The sequence below is a fragment of the Chelonoidis abingdonii genome, chromosome 14 (genome assembly GCF_003597395.2).
Source record: "Chelonoidis abingdonii isolate Lonesome George chromosome 14, CheloAbing_2.0, whole genome shotgun sequence".
NCBI classification, from domain to species: Eukaryota; Metazoa; Chordata; order Testudines; family Testudinidae; genus Chelonoidis; species Chelonoidis abingdonii.
This window is the reverse complement of record NC_133782.1, coordinates 2,961,259-2,977,620: the sequence shown is the minus strand read 5'-3', so window position 1 is coordinate 2,977,620 and position 16,362 is coordinate 2,961,259. Positions and strand designations below refer to the sequence as shown.

The window sequence follows — 16,362 nt, the reverse complement described above, 5'->3', positions numbered from 1 at the left end:
TCTCCTGGCCTCCCAGGCACATGGCTTGCAGCATGTGTGGTCCAAAATTGGCTTTTCTGTCTCCCCCGAGCCTGGACCTGGTTGTGCTGTGCAGTGAGTGAGTCATCCCGTGGTTCTGTTTCCAGCCCTGCCACTGACAGATGTGTTGCTGCTCAAGGAACTTCATTGTTTCTAGTTCCCTATTTGCCACAAGTTCACTTGTGAACTGAGGAAGGCGAAAGGACGAGAGAATGGAGAGGCTGAAATGCACTTAGTGCCGTGCTCAGAGGTGCTGTGCATGTTGCCCATGTCACTTAGCCACCTCAAAATGAGACTGTAGGGCACCCATTGACCCCAGCCTGGCAGCACCATCTGCAGCTGGGTTTGAGTTCATTAGCAGCCCTCCCCCAAGCTCTGCTGAGCTGTGCAGACACTGCTGGTGTGCTTCTCCCCACTTCCGTGACAGGTTTCATGCACGCGGTAGCAGGAGGCTGTTTACTAGAGTGGGCTGGTGCTATTTTCGCCATGCTGCGACTTCCTCTCAAGAAGTAATTTTCATAATAGCATTTCAGGTTTATCTTGTAGGAATGTTAAATTGGATGTATTACTTCATCTGCTGGTGCAACGCAGCTCACCCCTGCACGACAGCAGCTAGTTACCAGTGTTCTTATCCAGCAGCACAGGCCAGGAAGGGAGTTGGACTTCATGCCAAAGGAGAAGCCAGGTAGCCAGATCTTGTAAAGGGAAGTGGGATTTACTCATGAATAACCAGGAGCTCAGGGGGTCTTGTGCACAGCTCAGGGCGTAGCCAGCAGACTGGATCCTCCACTGGGGTAAATCAGCATGGACGACAATGGGGTGGGGATTCTATCACAGTGAGACTAATTGCTGACAAACACCAGCCCCTCCTGGTACGAAGGAGCCGCTTTTATTCCCCAAAGCAGGAATCGTTTGGCCTAGTTTGGGATCTATGTCTACAAGTCACTGATGTGTCGAGGCAGGCTAACCCTGCCTCTCAGTAGATGCCATATCTGCATAACCAGGCACAGCACCAACATTGACACACAAACTTCTGGCTCAAAAGTTGCAGCTCTTTATTGTAAATCCAGATGGAGGGCAGTGAAAGCTGCCTGCTAAGAACTAACACTGCCCAGTCTGTCCCCAGTGCCCTGGAGCGTACCGTGCATGCCAGCTGGCTGGGAGGCTGCTGGGTCCTGCTGCACCAGCTGACTGAGAAGTGCTCCTGGGCTGCAGCAGACAGGCTGGAAGCTGTAACTGGAGCCAGGTGTAGGGGTTTGGGGTTGCCCTGGCAGTCCCCTGTGCTGCTCAGCAGTTTTGCTCCTCTCTGATGGGGTGGCCCTTTTTTCTGCTTGGCCACTTTGGGAGATGAGGGGCACCAAAAACCTTTTTCACTGTGGCTGGCAAAATGGCTCAGGTTGCAGTGCTGACCTGTAGGCAAGGGGGAGCCATGTTTTCCCTAAGGGATGAGCAAGGGTTCCTTCAGGCCTGAGGGCCACCAATGTACCTGCCACCTCCATCAACTAGAGGAGCCTGAATGTTCCTAATGTTCCTGCTGTTCCAACCCGGCCTGGTCATTTTCTACACAGCTGCTGCGGCGGGACACCTGAAGGGAGTAGCTTGTGAGGCAGGCCCCCCTCAACTTTCACAGGGCACACGGTTCCCAGCAGGGGGTGGCCAGCACCCAGTCTTCTCCTAAGTCCGCCTCCAATCCATGGACCCCCACGGCTGCGGACCTGCGCAGTCCTTCCCCAAGCGGACACATGGGTCTGTGGTGGGCTCAGGGAGCCAGAAACCAAGAGGCCTGGCCCCAGGCTATGAAGGCATGGTGGGGAGAGAAGCCAGGGGCTCGAGGGGAGCTGTGTGCCCCCCCCACCCCCAATGGGGCTGGAGCAATGTGTAGGGAGTGACCGCCCCCTCCTTCCTCTTGGCTCGTGTGCTCAGTGGCAGTTCTGACAGCGGGGATGGCAAGCAACGCCGTTCAGCCTGCAGCGGCAGCCACCGCTGGTATCGCCCGGGCCCTGGGGAGAGGAGAGCAGAGGAGAGATGATGCACACGCAGGTGATGGAGGGAGGGGTAGGAGGCAGTCAGGATGTGGGACTGGGAGCGAGGCATGTGTGCTAAGCTGCTAGCAGGGCTGAGTTTTGGGCAGGCTGGAGGCAGGCAAGGCTCTTGGCACTGGAGGTGGGGAGTGGAGAATCACATTTCCCTTCCCTTTGTGAGGTGGGAGAGGAAGGAAAATGTAATAGGAGGAGAACTGGAAGCAACTCCCCACTCCTGCAGCCAGCTGAGCTGTGAGCCGTGGCTCCTGCACCCGCCAGCCACTCCAGCATCCTGGGGGCCACCTGTGTGCAGCAGCAGTTAGTCATTTAAATGGTCACAATTAGGCTTCAGAGTGAACAGCCCTGCTGCGTCCAGTGGTTCATGCCTCTCTGAGCGTGTGGGGTGGGCTGTTTGCAGACTGGAGAAGGCAGAGCCGCAGGAACTTGGGTTGGACAGGTTTTTTTAATTCTGGGGCAAGCGACTCCGCAGAATGGCAGGATTCCCCAGGTCGAACCTACAGTTGCACACGCTGGTTCATGCTCCAAACCTACCGCTGGCCCCCAGCGTGGCCCCTTGGTCACCCAGCAGATCTCCGTGTGACAGACAGTGCAGCGGATCCAGTCACAGCCGTCCTTCTTCTGGACAATGATCTTACAGGTGGGACAGTACATGGCCTCGCCTCTCTGGACCATTGTCTGAAAGGAGAGGAGGGAGCTGATGGCCCTGGCTTCCTATTCCTACCCTGGATCCCAGGCAGTGCCACCTAAGACGCTCAGTGGGATCTGCCCTTTGCAGCTGATGAGGCTAGCGCCTGGACTGCCCCGAGCTCAGAATCATTGGACTGGTCGCTTTCCCTGGCTCTGTAAAGCTGATACTTCCCCCATTTTCGACTATTGCACCCACCAGGTAGCAGAATGCCCAGGAGTCAAGCCATGCGAGCCCCTGTTGGTGCAGTCACATTCCCCTGGTCTGCAGTGGCAAGCCGGGGCATTTACCTCTCTCCCCATCTGCCTGGATTAAGCCCTGCTGTCTGGTCAGTGCATTTCCTAAAGCAGCAGCAAGGGCTGAGAATGGTCACACGACTTTAGTTACCATTAAATCTGCTGTGCCTCCCTGGCCATACCATCAGTGCTGGCCTGCAGCCCCTTCCTTCCTGCCCTCCCCCCCCATCCCCTCGTTTCATTGGCACCCCACAAATGGGCCAGGCCAGAGCGGGCTCTTACTGTCAGCATCTCGGTGGTCTGCCTGGCAGCCTGGTCGTTCTCAGCCCGGTGCTTGAGGTCGTCCTGATACTCCTTGCAGTTCATGTTCTCATGAATGGCCTGGGGAGAGCATGCTGGTAGTTCCCCAGGTTCTAACATGCCTCCTCTAGCATGTGTCCCAGCTGCTGCGCCCCAGCTCAGGGGCCAGAACAGGTCCCCTCCCGACAGCTACAGCAACTGTGCCTAGGGGAACGCATCTCCTCCAACACAAGCCTGGGGTCACGGAGATGGAGTGGGCCCCCGGGTACCCCCTCACACTGCAGGGCAGGGCCACATACACATTCCATGCCTCTTTTGTGGGGCAAGGAGAAGTGACCAGAGTTGAGGGGCAGATCAGAGTGAGCTGGGGCTGGCTCCAGGAGAGGGATGGAGCACAGGGCAGTGGCGATGGGCCTGTTAGCACCTCTAGGAATGCTATTCTCTGTCCCTTGTGCTGAACTGTCCCGGGGGGAGGCTGAGGGGCCATGGCGGGCAGCATGTGACACCATGGCTCTAGGATGTGCCTTGAACACGCTGCTCCTTCCAGGCTCGTCTAAAGCCCTGGGCGGGGCCTTCGCCAGTTCCAGGGCAGCCATGCTGCACTAGGACAGAGCAGGGCTTGTGCGCTTGGTCAGTGTTGCCACACAGTTCAAAGGCCACCAGCTGCTTTAAAGCTGGATCCCCCTCCTGCTGGTGCCAGGATCCCCCCACCCCTTCCCCAAATACAGCCGTGCCCCATGGCACCTGGTTTCGCAGAGCCCAGCGGGCTTTGAACTCCTCTCCAGCCATTCTGGCCTCTCAGCCTGGGAAGCTGCAAAGATGCTGGGGCAGAGGCAGGTGGCATCTCACCTTGCAGAGCAGGCAGTTCACCTTCTGGCACACCGGGCAGGCAAATTCGTTCACGTCATCCTCGAAGATGCACCAGCCCCGGCAATCCATGGTCTTGCAGTGGTAGCTGGATTGGCTGCGGTTCTCGGCGATGGAGACGCCCAGGTCCAGGAAGTGCTGGTATTCGGCAGAGCTCAGGAGCTGTGAGTGGGACCCAACCCTTTCCATCAGCACCGAGACTCTCGCCCATCCCCTGGCGGAGACTCGTAACAGCGCCATCCTCTTCTCCCTGCCCCACATGCCCCTGCTCCCTCACAAAGTAGCTGCCCCAGTTCCCCTGCACCAGCGCAGCCTACAAGACCCAGCCACACTGGCACGCCATCGCTGTCTTGGGTTGAATCCAGCCTCAGCTGTGCCTGCAGCTCCCACCCTCACCCCTGGCTCTGACCCCTCCTGCTCCCGCCCCATGGGCCCTGGCCCCTACCGCTCTGATCTCACGCTCCAGCAGCTGTCCTGTGCAGGAGTACTTCTCGTCGATGTACGGGCAAGGCACCTCGGGCTCCGGGCTGTTCAGTATTGTCCCCTTCAGACAGTCCCTGGAGGGAGCCAGGGGTCAGAGGAGACACCAGCAAAGCACAAGCTGCTTGAAGACTGAGCTGGACGGGGTCACCTAGGGGCCAACCGAGGCAGCAGGAGAGCCAGGTCTGAGGTAAGGAGAGGAATCCCAGCAGCAGACCAGGCCCCTGGATAACCCAGGGGAACGGCCGCAGCCTGCCTGGGGCCCCAGTCCCTGGGTGGAGACAGAGTGATTAGCTCCTTTCCACCTACCTGCAGACTGGCACCCCAAGTGAGACTAACTTGTACATAAGCAGGCACCCCAGCAATCAGCTTCCCCTGGTTCACAGCACTGGAGGCGGCTTCGTGGCTGCAGGCACAGGGCTGGAGTTAAAGCCCCTGCAGGTACGTGGCTAATTGATGGCAGGTGCCCATAAAGGAGGAGGGCTGAGGGCTTGGAAGGAGGGTAGCAGTGAGGATGGAGCAAGCTGATGATGATTGCATCCCTGCTCCGGCACAGGGACCCGTCAGCACCCAGAACACCGTCTCCAGTCCCATTTTCTCCTACTCGGGGGCCGGTGTGAAGCCTTTGGGTCGAGCGGGAGCACAATCCCACCTGGACCTGGGCCCACGGGGGTGGGTTAAGATGTGATGAATGCCATGGTGGGGAAGGGCCCGGACATACTGCGAGTGGTTCCTGTCTGGCAGAGCCCCTGCTCCCCACAGATTTTTAGGTAGCCCAGACCAGTCCATCCACCCCACACAGCAGGGCCATGCTAAGGTGGCTAGAGCAGGAGCATAGACTGTTAACATGATTCAGCCAGGCTAGTTCTCTGTCGTGTTACTGATCTTTGGCCACATGGGGCACCTTGACGATGTCCTCCCTGTTGGCAAGCGAGCCGGGGGAACGCCCTGTCTGTCTTCGCGCAGCCCAGCTGAGCAGCTCTTCCAGCCAGGGGCATGCAACCAGGCGCTCTAGCCCAGAGACACAAACAGGCTGGCAAAGCCTAGGTGGGTCTGAGGCAGGTAAGGCTCCTGGGTTGAAGGCCAGACAGGGGTGGGGCCGGGGCTCTTGGGTGCAGACTGGCTGGGCAGGAGAGAGGCTGGGGCTGAGGCCAGTTGGCTGGGTGGTAGAGGGGCGGAGGCTCCCAGGGCAGAAGCCAGACAGGAGAGGGAACCAGGGCAGAGGCCGGCTGGGCGGGAGAGGTGTTGGGGCAGAGGCTGGTCAGCTGGGTGGGAAAGAGGCCAGGGTTAGGGCAGACCCACCTGCAGAAGGAGTGCAGGCACTCCCGGAGGGTCACTCCCTCTCCAGGCTGCAGGGTCACAAAGCAGATGGGACATTCGATCACTTCATCGGCAGGCACCAGGCTCTGCCCATCCACCTGCAGGAGGTGCTGGTAGTTCTCGATCTTCTGCTGCTCTCTCACCTTGGCAGATAAACCAACCAGTGTCAACAGGAGGGTCTGGTGGGTGGGGCACTCGCTTACATTTCCTATCAGGAACCTTGACCCCTATGGGGCTGTGCCCTCACCTCTCTACACCACCCCAGCTGGATCCCCCACTGCTGAATGCTCTGTGCCGTGGGGATTCCCCAGGGTTGCAGGGACAGTGAAAGGGCCTCCCAGAGCAGTGGCAAGGGAAGGGACCTGACCCCAGCATGCTTTGTGCTCCAGCTGTTCTGGGCTGCCAGTCTGTCCCCTAGGGATGGTTACAGCCTGGGTGTAAGTTAGAGCAGTCCCTGGGCTGCTCTGACTTACCCCAGGACCCAAGCCAGCCCCTTGGCCATCCCACGACGCTGGAAGGTTTGGTGCTATGAGAACAAAGCCACAATAAGCCAGTGCTCACCTGCTAGGTGGAGAGCCCAATTCAGCAGCAGGGGGGCTACTACTTCCTCCAACCCATCTCAAACCTGGGCTTGTTTTTAGAGTGTCCTCTCAGCCTCCCTCCCTCCCTCCCTCTCTGTCTGTCTCTGATAAATCGTGCCCAAGGTCAGCCCCACGACAGCCTGGCCAGTGGGATGCGGGAGGGGAAGTAATTAGTATCTCAGCAGCGACTTCCAGCCATTGACGGATTTCAGAGCTGTCCAGGGGGGAACTAAGGCCCAGGTCTCCCAAACGATTTGGGCACCTCATCCAATCAGTAAGTGACTTGCCCCCAGGGAGACTGTGGCAGAGCCTGGACCCTCCTTCCTCCACTCAGGCCTGCTCCTTTGCAGTCACTGCAAAAGCTTCATACAAATAAACAGAGGGAGAAGGGGTTCAGGGAGGGAATCAGCCTCTCCCTTGGGTGCCCATCCTGTGATGAGAGCTTTCCCAGCCCACCATGCCCCACGCTCCTTCATTAAAACCAGGAGCAACACACAGCTGCAGCCTTCCAGGTCCATTGCAGCTGGCCACTGCAGGCTGCACCTCCCTGCCCCGCAGTGGCTCCGTGTTGCTGAGGAGATGGCCCGCGGCAGGGCCCAGCTGGGGCAGGCCCCTCGGCAGCATGGCATGAAGGCTGGAAAGAACCCAGAAATGAGGCTCTTCTGGCTCTGGTGCAAAGCGCGGCTGGCCCTGGCGAGGTCTGGGCTACGGGCCCCACTGCTGGAGATCAGGCACCACGACCGACTGGACCTGCCTGCGGCCAGGAGAGGGGTTGGGGCTCCTGCCTTGCCAGAGCAGCCTGGAAGCGACAGGCCCCCCTGGCAGGCCCCACTCTCACTCTCGAGCCAGCATGGCTCTCCCTTCCCAGCTCACTCAGAGGCCGGGCTGGCCACCCCGTGCCTCCCAGCTCAGCGGGGGTGAGGCTAGCATAACTCTGTGCTCCTGAGTCCTCCTGCCACAGGCTGGACAAGCCCCATCAGCCTTGGGGAGATCCGGTGCCCCTGACAAGCGCCCCTGGGGCCCTGTGCAGCTGAGCCTAGAGGAAGAGGGGAAGAACCAGTGACCCCAGTCTCTGTGCAGGGACCAGCCTAGTGGAGCCAGGGCAGGGTGCTGCACCAGGAGCCGCATTACAACAGCTGCTTACGGCGACAGTGCACAAGGCAGGATCTGCCCGGCAGCCAGCGGCGGCACTCAGCAGCCGCGACTCCCCAGCATCCCGGCCTCCAACCTGTTGGTACTGCCACATGGCTTCCTCCTCATTCCTCATCCTCGCCAGCTCCTCCTCGTCCGGCTGGTAAGCCGCGGGCACCGCGTAGTCCTCGGGCCGCTCCTTGCAGCAGATCTCGCAGCCGGGGCGGGTGGGCTTGTTGACATAGGTGCAGCTTGGACAGACCCAGCCGACCTAGGAACAACCCCAGTGAGAACACGGGAGGTGAAAAACGAGCCAGAGGGGGGCGTTGGCGACCCACATCTGCGGCTCTCTTACCTTGGGGGGTTCAGGGGGCAGGGCAGCTTCCACCTGTGAGAGCTCATGCCTCAGCTCCTCCATGCACAGGCTGTCCTGCGCCCCTCCGAGCCCTGCGTCCGCCGATTCCTGGCTCCCACGAGGCTGCAGGCTAATGTCTCCGAAGCCCAGTTCTAGAAGGAAGGGAGAGGGAGGGAGTTGCAGACAGGAGACAGATCTCCCTGCTGCTCCCACACGCTCTGGCCGTCTCTACAGAGCCAGCACTCAATGCAGCCCCGGATTTCAGCGCCTGTATCTTGCCGTCACCCCTCAAGGGACGTCTGCTCCTGAGACCAGTGCTGGCCTTCTGCCCTGGGGAGCAATCCTCAGCCGCAAGTCCAGCGGTCCCCTCTGCTTCCTGCCCGCTGGAATTCCCCAGCACCAGGCTCTGCCTTTGGGGGTCCCCTTGGCCACTCCCCCAGCCTCACCTGCCAGGACTCGGCGCTGCCGCTCCCTCTGGAATGTCTCTTTGCTGAGCTTGGCCTCTTTGGCAGACCTGAGGTAGAGATAGGCCATGTCACCATCTCGCTGGATGCCGTTGTAGTGCAGGGTCTCCTGGTCTCTGGGGAGCCTCTTGCCCACCACCCACTGCTGAACGCTGGGTGGGAAGCCGTAGTGGAGGAATACCTGGGCCAGGAGACATGAAGAGACACCGAGGGCCTCGTTCAGGACCAGCTGGCCACCGGGTGCTGTTGAGGGCAGTCGCTCAGTGACCTTACGCTGGTGCCCACCAGCAGCAGGTGCCAGCAGATCATGCCGCACAAATCAAGGCAAGCAGAGGGCAGCCCAGGAAGGGGGTGTCAGTAAAAGGACTGCCATGTGGAGAGAGACCACCAGTCCTGGCGTTCACACCTGCTCTCAGGAGCTCCCTCCCTAAGCCTGGACCCACCGCCAGGCTCACTCTGCTGCTCCGTTGTGTAGCCTGGAGGCGGCGACACATGGGGCTGTCTTGCTCACACTCTGCAGGGTCCCCTGTGCGAGGCAGCAGGGCTCACCCCACTCTGTGCCATCAGTGCCCCCAGTGCCAGCCCACAGGCCCGTACCATGTCCTTCAGAGAAGCCACAGTCATATGAGGATTGACTTGCAGGTAGATGGGGACTGTGGTCATCTGGGCATCCTCCACTCCCACCCACAAGCTGAAAGAAGAGAGGCAGTGAGAGCGGCTCTGGTGTTCCTCCTGCCCTCCCCGAGGTCCCACCGCAAGGTGTGTGCCTGGCTCCCGGCGCCTGCCTCAGTGCTCAGCCTCCAAGCTCACGTGCTCCTGCTTTCTGTCATTCCCGTCCTCCTGCTCACACAGTCCAGGTCACCTCCTCCAGGCTGCTGGTCTGGGGAAAGAGCTGGGAAGGGAAACGCCATCACCTCATCCTTCCCTACTGAGCCCAGGGCTGGCCCCTCTTGGCTCCACACAGCTGCAGACCTGACAAGGGGCTTGGACCCAGGGACCATCAGAGCAACAGGTGCAGCCTCCCCCACTGGAGCCAAAGCCCTAGATCGGGGTGGGCAAACTTTTTGGCCTGAGGGCAGAGGTGACAGTAAGCTGGTACGGTCTGGTATGGCGTACCGGCAAGAGCCTGTATGCTGTGCCGGACCGCACCAGCTTCCGCAGCCAGGATTAAAAGGGCTCTAGGCTCCCCGCTGTGGCGTGGAGCCCAGAGCCCTTTAAATCCTGCCCGCAGCTCTGGCGGCTGGGCCGGGGCTGGGATTTAAAGGGCTCGGAGCTCCCTGCCACCATGGAGAGCCCAGAGCCCTTTAAATCCTGCCCGCAGCTCCGGCGGCTGGGCCGGGGTTGGGATTTAAAGGGCTCGGAGCTCCCCGGAGCCGCAGGAGCTCTGGGCCCTTTAAATCCCAGCCCCAGCCCAGCAAGGCTTGGGGCTCCCACAGCTGCCTTTATATCCCAGCTGGATCTGCGGTGGGAATTTGAAGGGCCTGGAGCTCCATGGTGGCCGGAGCCCCGGGCCCTTTAATTTGCCTGTGAGCCCCGGGGGCTCCCAGCCACCTCTGCAGCTGCAAGTCCCGGGTTGATTTAAAGGCCCTGGGGCTCCCAGCCACAGCCACTGCCCCAGGGCCTTTAAGTCTTGAGAGGCCCCGCCTCTTCCAGTTGAGGCCACACCCCCTGCAGGACTCGAGCAGTACCGCTAAGTCCTGTAAGTTACTTTCACCCCTGCCAGAGGGCCACATCGGGTTTCCGAAATTATATGGAGGGCTGGTTAAGGGAGGCTGTGCCTCTCCAAACAGCCAGGCATGGCCCGGCCCCTGCCCCCTATCTGACACCCCCTGTTTCTCGCCCCCTGATGGCCCACTTGGGACTCCTGCCCCAGCCAACCCTCCTGCTTCCTCTCCCCTGACCGCCCCAGGACTTTCCACCCCTGATTTCCCCTGTTCCCCGCCCCCTGACTGTGCCACCCCCATCCACACCCCCGGCCCGACCACCACCCCAAACTCCCCTGCCCTCTATCCAACCCCCCCGCTCCCTCCAGGCCAGGCAGCCGCGCCACTGTGCGGCACAGAGCACCGGGTCAGGCCGGGCTCTGCAGCTGCGCTGCCCCGGGAGCTCACAGCCCACCACCCAGAGCATGCACCAGCAGCAGGGCGAGCTGAGGCTGCAGGGGAGGGGGAACAGCAGGGGAGGGGCCAGGGGCAGCTTCCCAGGTCAGGAGCTCAGGGGCCAGGCAGGAGGGTCCTGCGGGCCGGATGCCCTAGGTCAGTGGTCCCCAACGTGGTGCTCACAGGGACCATGGCGCCCGCTAGGGCATTTATGTGCGCCCGCCTAGTGCCCAGCAGGGGACCTGCCAGGGACAGAGAACTCTGGGGCTGCAGGCGCTGGTGTTCTTGGTCCCCAGAAGGTGTGGGGCCCGCCTAGTGCCCCGCAGGGGAGAGAAGCTGTGGCCCCACACCTGCCAGGGACAGAGAACTCTGGGGCTGCAGGTGCTGGTGTTCTTAGTCCCCAGAAGGTGTGGGGCCCGCCTAGTGCCCCACAGGGGAGAGAAGCTGTGGCCCCACGCCTGCCAGGGACAGAGAACTCTGGGGCTGCAGGCGCTGCTGTTCTCTGTTCCCGGCAGGTGCGGGGCCTGCCTAGTGCCCTGCAGGGGAGAGAAGCCATGGCCCCACGCCTGCCGGGGACAGAGAACTCGGGGGCTGCAGCCGCTGGTATTCTTGGTCCCCGGAAGGTGCCCAGCAGAGAAGAGAATCTGGGGCCTCGTGCCTGCCGGGGACAGAGTACTCCAGGGCTGCGGGCACTGGTGTTCTCTGTCCTTGTGGCTCTTCTCCAACTTCTCTCTGGATTCATATATTATGTAATATTTTTTTTGTATTATTTAACGTACAAATACAAATCAATCCTTGAAAAATTGTTGGCGTCCGCCACACTCTTCTGAAAACATGAATGTGCTACTGGCCACAAAAAGGTTGGGGCCCACTGCCCAAGGTCCTTCACATCTCCTGTGGACTAGTCACTAGAGGGGGGCCATGGAGCTGCCCCCGGAGTATGGAGTGAAGCGGGTCAGGGCCTCAGGAGGGAGACCCAAGAGCTGCAGTGATGATCCCCCCCACTCTGGGGAGTGAGCAGTCCCACCCCAGCCCCCTGAATCTGCTGCTGTCACGTCTCTCAGAGCAGTGGCCTAACACGCCCTTTCAAAGGACAATGAGCACGGCTGGCCACCATTCCCATTGCCCCGAGGCCCACGGGTGGCACCCACCTGATTTCCTTTTTGGGGTAGGCCTCCGGCTTCATCTGCACCGTGACGGGCGCCCGCTGCTCGGCCAGCCAGCCAGCACACTCCAGTGCCAGCTCCTTGTCCCCTCCCTCGATGGCCTCAGCCAGCTTCAGGGCCAGCTCCTCTGCTACAGACAAGAGACCAGGCTGGCCTGGATCCTACTGGGGGGTCTCCTGGTTCAGGGCCAGGGCAGGACCTGCTCAAAGAGCCGTATGGGCTCCATCTAGGGCCTGGCAGGGGAGCTGTGGGGAGCTGTTTGCTGCTTAAGTTGCTAATTACCATAGACAAATATAATTATTTAGATTTATGCAAAGATTAAGAGCGGTCCCTCCACAGCTCTGGGGGCTCCCGTTAACAAACTGCAGCCCCACACTGAGCTGCTTCGCAGAACAATGAATCCCCCTCCCACCAGACATCTGCTTTCTCTGCCCCCCTTCTCCGCCAGCGCATCTTGCAGCATGCCTGCTTAGGGATGTACAGGCCAAACCTCCATGCACCTGTGTGCGTTTCCCAAGACCCCCACACAGAGGGGCTTCCTCAGACGCCCCAGTGACCCCACCTTTCTTCGTCATCTCCTCCACGTATTTTGTCCCCATCGCAGCAGAATCCTGGGGCTCTTTAAAGCAAACAGAAGCATGTCAAACCCGGGCTGTGGGAGCAGGGCTGAATGGCGGGGGCGCTGGGAGCCTGGTGCAGGGACCCCAGAGCCCAGCTGCCAGGGCGAGGGCACGGTGCTGCCAACTTCCCCCAAAGGCAGCGGGAGAGTCCAGGGGCGCTGTCCTGGGCTAGGTGTGGCCAGGGCAAGCGAGCCGGGTAGGGTCACATGCACCCTCCCTTCCCACTAGCCATGCACCCGCTTAGCTCTCCCCACCCATGCCCCAGAGCTCCTTCTTGTGTTCTCCAGTGTGCATTACGCCTGCTCCATCCCACTCTAGGCTACCCTGAGCCCAGCAGCCCCCTGCTCCCAAAGCGAGGGCGGACGGACCCCAGCAGGCCTGTCCCAGCGCGGAGGACATAGAGGCCCGGTGGCTGCCTCGCCCTCTTTTAAAAAGTCCTTTCCCAGGGGGCGTGTGGGTCTGTTTGTTTCCCTGGAGGTGTTAGCCCATCCCTGAATCAGCCCAGGTGCAGGCTGCGCTTTCAGAATATTGTGCCTCCAGCCAGGCCATGCTGGGTCTTGCAGGCCCCACCTGTGCTGGGGTGAGTCCTTGCCCTGCATGCCTCAGACACAGATCTCCAGTACTGCTGGAGGCTGGACGGACAAGGCTAGAAAAGTGCTGACAGTGAGCTGGGCACTGCACACCACCCAGCAGATACATTCCCTGCCCCGCTGACCTTCCAACCCCAGCCACGTTTGCCAGCTGCCCTGGGATCGAGCTGGGTCAGCACTGGCAGGCCCTGCAGTTCGCTGAGCTGGGGCTCTGCCCGGACCAAAGCCCCCACTGGCCCATGGAGCGGGAACCTGGACTCCAAGCCAAGGCTACACGAGCGAGCGAGCGATCGATCCTTGCATGTGGCTCCACACAGGCCTGGCAGACCTCTCCCCCGAGCACACAGCAGCAGGAAGAGGAACTCAGCAGCAGGGAAGTCCGGCAGGCACAAAAACACCCCACACCGCCAGGCTGGAGAGCAAAAGCCACCCCGAGTGTCTGACCTGCCTGGCTTGCTTACCTCCCGGAGCCCTGCCCCGGGGGGCTCGACGCTGGGCAGGGATCAGGGCCAGCTGAGAGCTCACCACTGACTGAAGTGAAAACCGAAAGCAGAAGCGGAGAGATGAGGAAGTGGAGCCAAGGCCTTGAAACAGGGCAGGGCTGAGAGCAACAGGAACAAAACCGCAGAAGCAGCTGCAGGGGACTCAGAAACTGAAAGTGAAGCTCCCCAGCCCTCCCACGGCACGGCACGGCACGCCGGCCAGCTGAGAGGAATCACTAGGTGCTCCCCCCACCCACAGACTGCGGAGCCGGGGCTCTGACCCACTCGGCCTCCCAGGGATTCCCATGCACTGATGAGCCGCCTGGGGAGGGCCGTGCTGGGCTTTGAAGCAAGGGAAGGAGAGGCCTGCCCTGAAGGCGCCATCCCAGGGATTGGTGGGGAGTTGAGGCAGGCTGGGACAGGACTCGGGGGGTGCTAGTGAGAGCTGCGGCACCATCCAGCCCCAGGGTCGCCTTCCATGAAGCTGTAACAAGAGGAAATTCAGCGAAGACAGATGCCAAGTCTGACACTTAGGAAGGAAAATCAAATGCCCAGCTACAAAATGGGGCCTAGGTGGTGGTGCTGGGGTCACCGAGGCTCACCTCCTGGGGGTCACTGAGGCTCACCAGCTGAGCGTGAGTCCATGTGATGCAGTTGTGAAAAGGGCTATATCCTTCTGGGGTGTTAGCAGGAGTGCTGTACATAAGGCACAGGAGGTCATTGTCCTGCTCTACTCGGCACTGGGGAGGCCTCTGGCACCCCACTTCAGGAGAGATGTGGACAAACTGGAGAGAGGCCAGAGAAGAGCAGTACAAATGGTAAAAGGTTTAGAAAACCTGACCTGTGCAGACAGGTTAAACGCACTGGGCATGTTTCATCTAGAGATAAGAGCCCAAATGAGGGACCCGGTATCAGTCTTCAGATGTGTTAAGGGCCGTTAGAGAGGCCGGATCAGTTGTTCTTCACGTCCCCTGAAGGCGGGACAAGAAGGAATGGGCGAAATCTGGAGCCAAGGAGGTTTAGGTTGAATGGTTGGAGCTTTCTGACTCTAAGGGCAGTGAAGCTCTGGAACAGGCAGCTGAGCGAGGCTGTGGAATCGCTTTCCTTGGAGGTTTCTAGGGACAAACCCACCAGGGCTGATCTGGGTTTACTTGGTCCTGCCGCAGCACGGGGGCTGGATGGGCTGAGCTCTCAGGGTCCCTTCCAGCCCCCCGTTTCTGTGATTCTACACTGGGCATCACATCAGGGCTTCTCCCCGTTTCCTGTACTGGGCCCCCAGCCCCGCGCACACTGAGCCAGATGGGACAGGCAGATGGAGAAGCCCTGACTGAGTCATGGTGTGTTCAGTCCCAGCTCCCAAGGATGTGGGTAGCAAGACAACACTGCCTGCTGGTAGGGCTGGGTCTGTCTGCATGAGGGGCAGCCCCAGGGGACGGAGGGGTGGACTGGCTGACTGCAAGAAGGAGCCCCAGGGCTGCGTACTTATCAGCAAACAAAGGGAAGTATGTGAGGGAAGGGGAGAGGGTCGAACCCAGGACCAGCCCCAGGGAAGCAGGTGGAGATGTTGTCCCTCACCTAACGCAAGAGGTTATGGGTCAGTGGTGAGCGATTCTGAGGGGGCTCTGCTGTCCTCCTGCACCGGCAGGGTTGGGCTGAGGACCTGCCCATTTCCCCATCCTGCTCAGCTGCATGGCCACCCTCTGAACCTTCATCCCTCACCCCATCCCACAGGCCAAACTGCTGTCCTGCAGCACCAACCAGGGTCCGTTCCTGGCGCCGCTGAGAGCAGGATGTGGGTCAGTCCTGCACTAGCCCCCATACAAGGTACATCTCACCCTAGCACCTCTCCCCTAGCGCCTCTGCCTGGCTGAGTCCCAGCAGCTCTGCTTGTGCACCTCAGCACCGCAAAGCTTGGCTTGGAAAAGATCCCCAGCCTCCTCTCCAACCCCCATGCACCCAGACCCTGGCGTGGCATGAAAACAAGCGGCTCCTCCTCGGCTCTCTGGGAAAAGGGTTAGACCATCCAAGGGCTGAGTGGAATTCTCTTCTGCAGCTTTCACAGCCTGCCCCTCCCCCCCGGAGATCGTGTGAGCAACTGACTGAGCTGCCTGCTGCAGACTGGGGAAAACCACTCTCCAGGGCAGAGGGGTCTAAGCACAGCCCCCCGCACTCTCCTGTGCCTGGCCCCGGAACCAGCTCTGCCTGGCCAGACGTGGCAGGGTGCAGGGGAGCCTGGCTAGCCTGCCGAAGCAGTCAGACCTGGTGTGGCAGGGGGCAGGTTGTTAGACTCACACAGAGGTCTCTTCCGGAGTGAGGCATTCCTCTCCTTCTGGCTCCACGGGGAGGCAGCTGGCTAGTCGTCCACATAGGCCCACCTTGGGTGGAGAGCAGCTGGCGCTGTTGCTACTGAAGAGGGAGTGGTAGACTGGCGATGGAAGGAACATGCTCTCTCGTACTATGAACACTGGAATTGCCACAGGATCAGGCCAATGGTCCATTGGGTCCTTTCTCCAGAAGCAGCCAGGCCTAGTTACTAGAGGAAGGGTGGATAGCTACAGACCAACCTGGCCCTGGGGAAGCTTCTTTCTGAGCCCTGCCACTTTGGGGCTGACACGCCCTGTAACACATGGCGTTATGTCCCTATGAATAGCTATCCGCTCTGATGTAACTGCAGCTGTTTCCGCTCTCAGTATCAATGCTTAATCCCTTTTCCAGTCCTGAGAAATCCTTGGACTCAGTAACTGTCTAGTAGCCGTGAGTTCCACATGCTAAATCATACATAGTATTTAAAATATTTACTTTTAGCCATTTGAAATACATTACCTTATTTATTCAGATATCCTGTAGCACAACCCATGAACGGGGCTAACTAGAAGCATCCACTTTCTCTTCTCAACCTCGTTCATTATTGGATATTTCCTTTCTC

The 16,362-nt window shown here is 60.1% G+C and overlaps 1 protein-coding gene across 2 annotated transcripts; it reads right to left on the bottom strand.

Annotated features, from left to right (window-relative positions):
- Nucleotides 1-1,049: 1,049 nt before the first annotated feature.
- On the bottom strand, nucleotides 1,050-13,497 carry RBCK1 (RANBP2-type and C3HC4-type zinc finger containing 1). 2 transcript variants are annotated; one of them, XM_032766267.2, is made up of 13 exons: nucleotides 13,416-13,497; nucleotides 12,307-12,361; nucleotides 11,730-11,874; nucleotides 9,077-9,170; nucleotides 8,462-8,660; nucleotides 8,016-8,167; nucleotides 7,758-7,931; nucleotides 5,931-6,091; nucleotides 4,594-4,705; nucleotides 4,131-4,310; nucleotides 3,264-3,362; nucleotides 2,592-2,735; nucleotides 1,050-2,018 (listed from the first exon to the last, which is right to left on the bottom strand). In XM_032766267.2, the coding sequence occupies exons 2-13, from the start codon at nucleotides 12,341-12,343 to the stop codon at nucleotides 1,938-1,940; spliced, it is 1,578 nt and encodes a 525-aa protein (XP_032622158.1). In that variant the 5' UTR covers nucleotides 12,344-12,361; nucleotides 13,416-13,497; the 3' UTR covers nucleotides 1,050-1,937. The 2 variants fall into 2 exon arrangements, with proteins under 2 accessions (XP_032622158.1, XP_032622161.1); XM_032766270.2 differs by lacking the exons at nucleotides 1,050-2,018; nucleotides 2,592-2,735; nucleotides 3,264-3,362 and adding an exon at nucleotides 3,415-3,485 and having other exon boundaries at nucleotides 13,416-13,496.
- Between the last annotated feature and the right edge of the window lie 2,865 nt (nucleotides 13,498-16,362).

What these genes read in the sequence shown, in the direction of transcription:
- RBCK1 (XM_032766267.2), bottom strand. Translation starts at nt 12,343, where the DNA reads ATGGGGACAAAATACGTGGAGGAGATGACGAAGAAAG. An exon ending in TACCCCAAAAAGGAAATCAG is followed by an intron (nt 9,171 to 11,729) that starts GTGGGTGCCACC and finishes CTCTTCTTTCAG; the next exon opens with CTTGTGGGTGGGAGTGGAGG. An exon ending in TGAACTGCCTGCTCTGCAAG is followed by an intron (nt 3,363 to 4,130) that starts GTGAGATGCCAC and finishes TGCTCTCCCCAG; the next exon opens with GCCATTCATGAGAACATGAA.